General features: G+C 45.5%; 1 protein-coding gene across 1 annotated transcript in view; it reads left to right on the forward strand.

Moving 5' to 3' along the window:
- LOC110494451 (zinc finger protein ZFPM1) overlaps positions 1-6,571 on the forward strand; it is a 95,505-nt gene extending 88,934 nt beyond the window's left edge. The window contains exon 9 of the mRNA XM_021569506.2: positions 664-6,571. Coding sequence (XP_021425181.2) covers positions 664-3,056 — 2,393 coding nt within the window. The 3' untranslated portion in view covers positions 3,057-6,571. The remainder of the gene's footprint in view (positions 1-663) is intronic.
- Positions 6,572-11,354: the final 4,783 nt, after the last annotated feature.

Genomic DNA, 11,354 nt, shown 5'->3' on the forward strand with positions numbered 1-11,354 from the left:
TTTTGAATTAGCAGTGTCCATTTCATCACTTCGTTTTAAGCCACTGCAACAGTTGTGCTTAAAAATGATAACAGGGAAAAGAGACGTTTTTGCATACTTGCCAACTGGCTACGGCAAAAATGTGATATATCAAGCATGGCCAGGTTCTCGTAGTCTGCAATTGGAGGAATAACCTCGCAGCGTATCCCCGCCCCAAGTTTAAGCACCTGCCTCGCCCTGGTACACCCAAATACGAAAAAATCAAGCCCCGGAACTACTGCTGCTGCTATCCGATGCTTCCCATTGTCTGACATAGTGTAAGGGCGGCAGGTAGCCTTGCGGTTAGAGCGTTGGTCCAGTAACCGAAAGCTCGCTGGTTCGAAGAGCCGACAAGTTGAAAAATCTGTCAATGTGCCCTTGAGCAAGACACTTAACCCTACTTTGCTCCAGGGGTGCTGTTTTACTATGGCTGAAACTGTAAAACAACACATTTCACTGCACCTATTCAGGGTATGTGACAATATAACGTGTGTTTTTTGGAGGGTCTCTCCATGAGAGATTATGGGTATATTGATGATGATTCGGTCCTATAGGCTATGAAGCATAATCACCAGTGATCTAATGTTATGTTTAATAGTAAGAAACCAATTTCTAATAGTGTGTGTCTCTGTCTCTCTGTGGCAGGTCTAAGTCCAGGAGACTCTGGTGTTGTGTTGAAATGTCAGATATGTGGCCACGTCACAGACTCACCCGGCCAGCTCCAGCAGCATGTTCGCACACACCTGGAGGTGAGGGTCCCGGCAGAGAGGAGCCCCTCACCCCGCCAGAGCACCCCCTCCTCAGCTGACCACCCTGAGCCCCCTGCCTGCGTACCCCACCCTGACTCCTCCAGCCCTGGGGCCAATGGGAGCTCAGCCACCCCGCGAGGCTGCAGCCCACCTGACCACCTCCCCACAGACATGAGGATCAAAGAGGAACTGCGCTCGGACTCTGAGAATGAGGGGCAGGAGGAGGAGGACCGGGAGGGGAAGAGCCATGGACACACTGGGGTAGGGTGCTCTCAGACCTCCACCTCCCCCAGGAGTCCCTTTGCTGTGGCCGTGAAGGCAGAGCCAACCAGCCCCACCCCTGGCTCCAGCCCTGCCCACCCGGGAGGAGCTGGCTCAGTGCTGCCTGGAGGAGCTGTATTCCTGCCACAGTACATGTTCAGCCCAGAGGCAGCCATCCTGCCCCAGGCCTCAGAGATCCTGGCCAAGATGTCTGAGATGGTCCACAGCCGGCTGAAGCAGGGCCAGGTGTCCCCTGGGGCAGCACCAGCCTTCTATCCCGCAGGCACTACCGCCACTGTCCACAAGGGGGCCACCTGCTTAGAGTGTGACATCACCTTCAACAACATAAACAACTTTTACGTTCACAAGAAGCTCTACTGCTCCAGCAGGCATCAGCAGGGAGACGCGGCTGGCCCAGTGAAGGAGGGGGCCTCGGGGGTCACCGTCCCCTCTGTCGGACACGGTTCATCCCCTCAGGCTGCCACAGCCTCCCACAGTGACTCAGACCCTGTTCCAGGCAGCACCGGCACAGAGGGCAAGCTGGTGGAGATGAAAAGTGAGAACCCTGGGGTGAAGGAGGCTGTGTCCTCCTCTTCCTCTGAGGGGGAAGGTGGTGGAGGAGGACGAGACCTGGCCAGTGAGGGCAGCCAGAGCCCCAGCGGCTCAGCAGAGGACCAGGAAGAAGACCCCACCAGGACCTTCTGTCAGGCCTGCAACATTCACTTCAGTCGCCATGAGAACTACACGGTCCACAAGCGCTTCTATTGTGCCTCACGCCACGATCCGTCCAACCAGCGGTCAAGCGCTGGCAAAGCCACCTTCCTGCCTCAGCCCATCCGCACGCGCAAGAGGAAGAAGATGTATGAGATCCACATGGCTCGGACTGAGGCCCTAGCCAACGCTGCTGCTATTGCCTTTCCCTCTGCTCCAGGGATGGGCCCGGCTGTGAAGCAGGAGGCTGCTGCCTCATTGGGGAAGGTCCTGGAGGCCCCTGTTCCAACCATGGCCTTGGGCCTGTGTCCAGCCACTTCCAGTAGCACCAGCCCTGATGGAGACGGCCCAATCGACCTGAGTAAGAGGCCCCGTCTGAGGGACACCCCACGGGGCAGCAGCAGCAGCATCTCTGCTCTGCCCCTCACTGACTACCACAAGTGCACCGCCTGCAGCATCAGCTTCAACAGCATTGAAAACTACCTGGCCCACAAGACCTACTACTGCCCAGCCACCACCCTGCAGGCCCACACCCTGAAGACGCTCCACAGGCTGAAGAGACCAGCCTCCACTTCCCCAGAGGCCAATGGGCTCCCCACAGAGAAGGCTCCTCAGGGGGCCTCGCCCAGCCCTCACCCCTCAGCTTTGCCTGGCTCTGAGTCTACATCCCTTCACAGCGGCCCTGCAGGCAAAGGCCCAGGCTCTCCTCCTGTGGTCTGCCCCTACTGCCCTCCCAATAGGGCGGTGACCTGTGACCTGGTGGAGCACTTCAGATCCATGCATGGCCTGGTCTTGAACCTGGAGGGCCAGCCAGCTGTCATCAGCCCCAGCCTGAGCCCCAGGGATGAGACTCCAGTTACCCCGCCCAAACTGGGCCTCCAGACCCGCAGGGACAGCATCAACATTCGGGTCAGAATGGACACTGTATCCCCCTCCTCTCCCCTGGTGAACATTAGCCCCCTGGGTCCCCATGCTGGGGGTGGCAGCTCCCCCAAAGCAGCCCCTCCTGCTGTGTCTCCCACCAGGTCCCTCCCCCTGACTGTGTCCCCTGTGCCTGAGGTCCTGAGGGAGGTTGGGGTTATGAACCACCAGGCTGCTGTTGCTCTGCTTCCAGACAGGGCAGCCCTCACCCTGGGTCTCCCACTCCCTGTTGCTGTCCCAGCACCTACCACACCCAAGACCCTCCTGGTCTCCCCTTTGCAGAACGGTAACATCCGCTTCTGCCGGCTGTGCAATATCAAGTTCAGCAGCCTGTCCACGTTCATAGCCCACAAAAAGTACTACTGTTCCTCCCACAGCGCTGAGCACGTCAAGTGAACATGCCTGTCTATGCAGTGTCCCCTCACATCCTAGCCCCAGCTTTTCACCTGTGTCAGTGCCACCATGGCATAGCACCACGTCTGGACAGTCTGAAGTAAATGTGACTGTTACTCGCCAGGCACTGGTTAGCTGCTCGGACGCTGACGCTCCCGGTATTGTTACTATGGTAACTTATTTCTTCTTATGGGTCAAAGTTCGTATTACACTAAGAGCGGAGATACGCTACCTGCACACACATTTGTGCCCACCTTCCCTTCCCCACCACCTCAATACCTGTCCCCTAACCCTCTCCCCCCCTCTCACCTCCAAGGTTCACAGAATGTTGATAATGGGACTTCTAGATCCAACATTTAATCTCCTGAGCAAGCTTAATTTAACTGTTTATATTACAGTTATCTTGATTTGATTGTGATTGTTTGAAGCATTTCTTGCTCATGACGAAACTTGCTTTTCCTGAGCCATTGATGCTCATGACCTGTCAGTGAGTGGGGACAACTGTTGTCCCCCAGGGCCCTCTTGTGGAGCTGACCATCTCCACCTTTTTATTTCTACCTACCTGTGCATAGTGTATGATGCTTTAAAATAATGATATGGTTTTGTTTGAACACTGGCTCTTTTGTTAACTAGAAAGCATTTTAGCTGAATTACAGGAATGGGTGTCACAAGGTTATCAATTACAGATGAAATATTTGCAAATGGATAGATTTTCCTTTTTCCAAAACCACAATTGTAATTTCTCTTAATGCAAGGGAAAGCATGGGAAATATTTATCTCTGATTTCATGTCAACAGAAAACTACCTAGCGTCTGAAAATATTTTTAGTTTTTATTTGTATTGTTTTCATACTTTTCGAAGGAACTCTTTCAATCTTGGTGTGTAAAGGTGTTTTTGTAAGTGTAGATATATAATATCTTTCACAGTAATCACTGGGATGACACTGAATCTTATTTTCATTATTGTCAGCATTTTTTTTTTAATGCTGGTGTTTTAAATTTGGGTAGAACGAAGATGACTGGACCTGAGTATCAGGATGAAGACACTTCACTTCCTGTTCCTATAATGCCCTTCACAACACCGCCCATCTCCCCATTAAACCTGACCTTTAACCCTCAAACCTCCTACTGTATCAACATATTACACCCGCCAATCTGCTGCTGCTGATACACAACCATCACCATCTTGCTATATGATGCTTGAATTAGACATGGGATCCATTTAAATCTATGTTGATTAATTGACACCTGTTAGTGTGTGCTTGTTCTATTGTGTTTTTCCGGGAATGAAGTAAAAGAAGAAGAAAACATGTGAGAAGGTGTAAGAGACAGGCAAGGACAGCAGATGTATTTCACAGATTGTAGAGAGACACGCGGTAGATACTGTAGCTCCTAAAACTGTCATGTCTAAAACACAAACACACATACAGTTGAAGTCGTAAGTTTACATACACTTAGGTTGGAGTCATTAAAACTTGTTTTTCAACCACTCCACAAATGTCTTGTTAACAAACTATAGTTTTGGCATGACACAAGTAATTTTTCCAACAATTGTTTACAGGCAGATTATTTCACGTATATTTCACTGTATCACAATTCCAGTGGGTCAGAAGTTTACATACACTAAGTTGACTGTGCCTTTAAACAGCTTGGAAAATTCCAGAAAATGATGTCATGGCTTTAGAAGTTTCTGATAGGCTAATTGACATCATTTGAGTCAAATGAAGGTGTACCTGTGGATGTATTTCAAAGCCTAACTTCAAACTCAGTGCCTCTTTGCTTGACATACTGGGAAAATCAAGATAAATCAGTCAAGACCTCAGACCTCCACAAGTCTGGTTCATCCTTGGGAGGAATTTCCAAACGCCCGATGAACGGTACCACGTTCATCTGTACAAACAATAGTACACAAGTATAAACACCATGGGACCACGCAGCCATCATACTGCTCAGGAAGAAGATGCGTTCTGTCTCCTAGAGATGAACGTACTTTGCTGCGAGAAGTACCTTCAGGTACAAAAGTATCTATATCCACAGTAAAACGAGTCCTATATCAACATAACCTGAAAGGCGTCTCAGCAAGGAAGAAGCCACTTCTCCAAAACCGCCAGACTACGGTTTTCAACTGCACATGGGGACAAAGATCCTACATTTTGGAGCAGTAGCTGAAGAACACCATCCCAACTGTGAAGCACGGGGGTGGCAGCATCATCTTGTGGGGGTGCTTTGCTGCAGGAAGGACTTGTGCACTTCACAATATAGATGGCATCATGAGGCAGGAAAACTATGTAGATATATATTGAAGCAACATCTCAAGACATCAGTCAGGAAGTTAAAGCTTGGTCGCAAATGGGCCTTCCAAATGGACAATGACTCCAAGCATACTTCCAAAGTTGTGGCAAAAAAGACAACAAAGTCAAGGTATTGGAGTGACCATCACAAAGCCCTGACCTCAATCCTATCGAACATTTGTGGGCAGAACTGAAAAAGTATGTGCGAGCAAGGAGGCCTAGAAACCTGACTCAGTTACAGCAGCTCTGTCAGGAGGAATGGGCCAGAATTCACCCAACTTACGTTTCCCCAAAACGTTTTACCCAACTTAAACAATTTAAAGGCAATGATACCAAATACTAATTGAGTGTATGTAAACTTATGACCCACTGTGAATGTGATGAAATAAATAAAAGCTGAAATAAATAATTATCTTTACTATTATTCTGACATTTCACATTCTTAAAATAAAGTGGTGATCCTAACTGACCTAAGACAGGGAGTTTAAATGTATTTGGCTAAGGTGTATGTAAACTTCCGACTTCAACTGTACATCCCTGGTTGTTGAATAGACCTGCGAAATGCAATCTTTCCTCAGTCAGAACTGGCTGTACTGGCACAGCCTTACCGTAGAGTTGAGTTAGCTGGTCCTGTGCTCCACTATCCTTACCTCTCATGATGATCTACATGGATTGGTTTGTTACTTGTGCTGTTCTCTTCTCTGTGTTACACAGGCAGATGTTTCTCTGCACTAAAAACTGGAAAACAAAATGGCAGTGAAAAGTTGAGGATTTTTGCTCTGTTGTGGTTTTGAACAGTGCTGTATCAGTCATATCTTACTCAATAATGTTTACAATTGCATTGCGTTCTCATTTCTAAAAGAGATTAGCAATTTCAACAAGTGACAAATCGAGGAGCTCAGTGCTGAGAACCATTTCGAATTTCCCCTTTATATTGCACTGTGTTGTACAAATGTGCTGAATGTTTTAGTTTTAGAGGCTTTTTTGTCAAGTATTTATGTTTTTACAGCACTTTTCCTCATCCAAACTCATCCCTTGAAAGAGTTGCTGATCAATTTCAACCTTTTCACATTAATTGAAAACATTTTGTGAATGATTCCTAATGGAAAAGTAATAATGAATGTCAGATCTTTTCTTTTTTTTAAATTTCAATCTCAAATTCCACCACACACTTGTCCAAACTATGCATGGGAAATAAACGTCCTGAGAGACATTAAAGAGTGTCAAACGTCTGTCTTCTTTCACATTTGATTGAACTGGTCCACCCACACACTAGACCTGCCGTTTTACCTCTTCTCCTAATTGTATCTCTCTTGGCTTTTATGATGCTTGCTTCAATAGATTTCAGGCCACACATCATTTCTCTTTTCATATAACTTATTTCGGTGAATGTGTGAACCTCCATACGTAAGAGAACTGAAAGAGTCATCTCCACAGTGCCGACATGCTTTTAAAAGTCTCAAGCCTATGCTGATTTAGTACTAACAGTACAGTCAGTCCTACACTTCTTATTTTATAACCAATCTTATGGATGTTGTGGACATACTGAATACTTTCATTTTAGTTACCTCATCATATCCCATTATACAGCAAGTTTGAATTGTGTTGACCACTGCTTAGCATAGCTAATTAGGGAAAAAATTATATTAACATCCTGAGCGGCATAATTTTTCAGAGACCCAGCTTGTCGATTGGTCAGGACTCGGGAGTACTACAGTCAGTATTTATAGCCAATCAACAAGCTCCAAAGCATCAAGATGGACTATTTTTTTCTAAACATAGTCAAATCAGATGTATAGATTATGCAATTCAATTGTTAGCAGCATGAATTAACCATTGTTATTAGATGAGTGGTACTCTTTGTGCAAATTCAATGCTGCCTTAATGACTTTTTAAAGCCAAATTCTAAATTCAGTGCCTGCATTATCATGGAAAACTCTTGTTTGACAGTTCCCAATGGCATGGAGTGAAGAAAATTACTTTTATCACAGCACATCATAATGTTGACTGATTCTAAGCAATTGTATTGCTATCAAGCAGAGCATCAAGTGGTTCTATTTCTCTGAAATGGTCTATAACTAGGGTCCCCAACTAGATTCAGCTTGTGGCTGATTTTGTTCTTGAGCGGATGGTCGGGGGCCGGAACATATACAGTAGTACCAGTCAAAAGTTTGGACACAACTGCTTATTACAGGGTTTTTCTTTATTTTTTAAAACTATTTTCTACATTGTAGAATAAGATTTTAGATGCTTCAAAGTAGCCACCCTTTGCCTTGATGACAGCTTTGCTCACTCTTGGCGTTCTCTCAACCAGCTTCACCTGGAATGCTTTTCCAACAGTCTTGAAGCCGTTCCCACATATGCTGAGCACTTGTTGGCTGCTTCTCCTTCACTTTGCAGTCCAGCTCATCCCAAACCATCTCAATTGGGTTGAGGTCGGGTGATTTTGGAGGCCAGGTCATCTAATGCAGCACTCCATTACTCTCCTTCTTGGTCAAATAGCCCTTACACAGCCTGGGGGTGTGTTGGGTCATTGTTCTGTTGAAAAACATGATAGTCCAACCAGATGCAAACCAGATGGGAATGCATATCGCTGCAGAATGCTGTGGTAGCCATGCTGGTTGTGTGCCTTGAATTCAAAATAAATCACTGACAGTGTCACCAGCAAAGCACCCACACACCATCACGCCTCCTCCTCCATGCGTCACGGTGGGAACCACACATGCAGAGATGATCCGTTCACCTACTCTGCGTCTCACAAAGACACAGTCGTTGGAACCAAAAATCTCAAATTTGGACTCATTAGACCAAAGGACAGATTTCCACCGGTCTAATGTCCATTGCTTGTATTTCTTGGTTTAAGCAAGTCTCTTCTTATTATTGGTGTCCTTTAGTAGTGGTTTCTTTGCAGCAAATTGACCATGAAGGCCTGATTCATACAGTTTCCTCTGAAAAGTTGATGTTGAGATGTGTCTGTTACTTAAACTTTTTGAAGCATTTATTTGGGCTGTAATCTGAGGTGCAGTTAACTCTAATTAACTTATCCTCTGCAGCAGAGGTAACTCTGGGTCTTACTTTCCTGTGGCGGTCCTCATGAGAGAGAGTTTCATCATAGCGCTTGATGGTTTTTGCGACTGCGCTTGAATAAACTTTCAAAGTCCTTGACATTTTCTGTATTGACTGACCTTCATGTCTTAAAGTAATGATGCTATCATTTCTCTTTGCTTATTTGAGCTGCTTTTGCCAAATAGGGATATCTTCTGTATACCACCCCTACCTTGTCATAACACAATTGATTGGCTCAAAAGCATTAAGAAGGGAAGAATTCCACATTCATTTTTAACAAGGCTCACCTGTTAATTTGTTTACTACATGATTCCAAATGTGTTATTTCATAGTTTTGATGTCTTCACTATTATTCTACATTGTTCTAAATATTGTGTGTGTGTGTGTGTGTGTGTATACAGTGCCTTTGAAAAGTAATTCAGACCCCTTCTCTTATTGAAAATGTTGTTACGTTACAGCCTTATTCTACAATTGATGAAAAAAACTATAATTTAATCCATCTACACACAATATCGGCCCGGTCTAAAATCAAGCTCTTAGACAAAGCAATAATAACAAAGCAAAAACAGGTTTATAGATTTTTTTCGCAAAAAAATAAACAAAATATGTTTATCAGATTTACATAAGTATTCAGACCCTTTATTATACTTTGTTGAATCACCTTTGGCAGTGATTACAGCCTCGAGTCTTCTTGGGTATGACGCAACAAGTTTGGCACATGTATTTGGGGAGTTTCTCCCATTCTGCACTGCAGATCCTCTCGAGCTCTGTCAGGTTGGATGGGGAGCGTCGCTGCACAGCTATTTTCAGGTCTCTCCAGACATGTTCAATTGTGTTCAAGTCCAGCTCTGGCTGGGCCTCTCAAGGACATTCAGAGACTTGTCCTGAAGCCACTCCTGTGTTGTCTTGGCTGTGTGCTTAGGGTCGTTGCCCTGTTGGAAGGTGAAGGTTCTCATCAAGGATCTCTCTGTACTTTGCTCTTTCATCTTTCCCTCTTTCCTTCTATCCTGACCAGTCTCCCAGTCCCTGCCGCTGAAAAACATCCCCACAGCATGATGCTTCACCACCATGCTTCACCGTAGGGATGGTGCCAGGTTTCCTTCAGACGTGGTGCTTGGCATTGAGGCCAAAGAGTTCAATCTTGATTTCATCAAACCAGAGAATCTTGTTTCTTATGGTCTGAGAGTCCTTTAGGTGCCTTTTGGCAAACACCAAGCGGACCGTCATGTGCCTTTTACTGAGGAGTGGCTTCTGTCTGGCCCCTGAACCTTAAAGGCCTGATTGGTGGAGCACTGCAGAGATGGTTGTCCTTCTGGAAGGTTTCCCCATCTCCACATAGGAACTCTGGAGCTCTGTCAGAGTGACCAATGGGTTCTTGGTCACCCTCCCTGACCAAGGCCCTTCTCCCCCAATTGCTGAGTTTGGCCGGGTGGCCAGCTCTAGGAAGAGTCTTGGTGGTTCCAAACTTCTTCCATTTAAGAATGATTGAGGCCACTATGTTCTTGGGGACCTTTAATGCTGCAGACATTTTTTGTTACCCTTCCTCAGATCTGTGCCGTGACGCAATCCTTTCTCAGGGGGTCTATAGACAATTCCCTCAACCTCTTGACTTGGTTCTTGCTCTGACAGGCACTGTCAAATGTGGTACCTTTATATAGACAGGTGTGTGCATTTCTAAATCATGTCCAATCAATTGAATTTACCGCTGGTGGACTCCTATCAAGTTGTAGAAACAACTCGAGGATGATTAATGGAAACAGGATGCACTTGAGCTCAATTTCGAGTCTCATAGCAGAGGGTCTGAATACTTACATAAATAAGGTATTTCTGTTTTTTATAAATTAGCAAGCATTTCTGAAAACCTGTTTTTGCTTTGTCATTATAGGAAATTGTGTGTACATTGATGAGGAAATGTTTAAATTGAATCAATTTTGGAATAAAGCTGTAATGTAACAGAATCTGGGAAAAGTGTAGGACTCTGAATACTTTCCGAATGCACTGTGTGTTATACATAAAACAATTTTTTTGGGGGGGTAGCCAAATAAAATCAGCCCTGGTCTATAATCAAGCTCTTAGACTGAATGGTTACATATGTGCTCAATCCTTTGACAGTTCTTAACACACTGTCATGACTATTGCCATGGTAATTTCTGCATTTGGACGACTTGTTCTATTTTTGTTTGCATGGTGATGATAGATGACACTGTTCATTATCAGGAACAAATGTTTTGTGTGTCTATGCATGTGTTTGTGTGGAATACCAGTCTGTTACTGTGTGCCTGTTGTTGTTTGTAGAAGGTGATTGTGTGTGTGTCTGTGTTTTGGAACTCAATGGAGAACAGTTGCCCTCTTCTCCTCCCCGTTGGCTTTTATCATCCTGGGTGAGTGGTTTGGTGATGGGGTTACTGACCTCTATTTCCCAGAACACACCTCAATGCCCCTCAGCCAGTGTTTCAACCAGTGTTTACATGTCACCTCCCCACGGCCCTGTTCTACATCCTCACCTCGCTGTCTGACTAGCTCCACATCAAGATAGGACACATAAAAGAAAAACTGCTTGTTTGGGTCTCGTATGTGACTCATGAGTTCTATACTGCCCCCTTCTGGGGATAGATGACAGTTGTTAGACACCCATTGTGGAGGTTTCTGTCAATGGATAGTTCTCGTCTCTAGCCAGCTTTCTCTCTGTCTATACGCAGTAGCAATTGAGCCCGGGGACAAAGTTATGTAGGCGTCAAAGTGGAGTCCAGGTGAAATGATGTGGTCAATATCTGCTTTTGCATGTTCGATAGACCCACAAGCTCAATCATGCTAAATCTGTTTGACATTTCATGACAGAATGTTGTGTTAATGTGGAGAAATGGTGTCATGACTCATGAGGAATGTACCTACTAGCTACCTCTGCTTTTGGCTCTTGCAGTAACTGAGGTTTTTCACCATTCAGC

The sequence above is a fragment of the Oncorhynchus mykiss genome, chromosome 2 (assembly GCF_013265735.2).
Source record: "Oncorhynchus mykiss isolate Arlee chromosome 2, USDA_OmykA_1.1, whole genome shotgun sequence".
NCBI classification, from domain to species: Eukaryota; Metazoa; Chordata; class Actinopteri; order Salmoniformes; family Salmonidae; genus Oncorhynchus; species Oncorhynchus mykiss.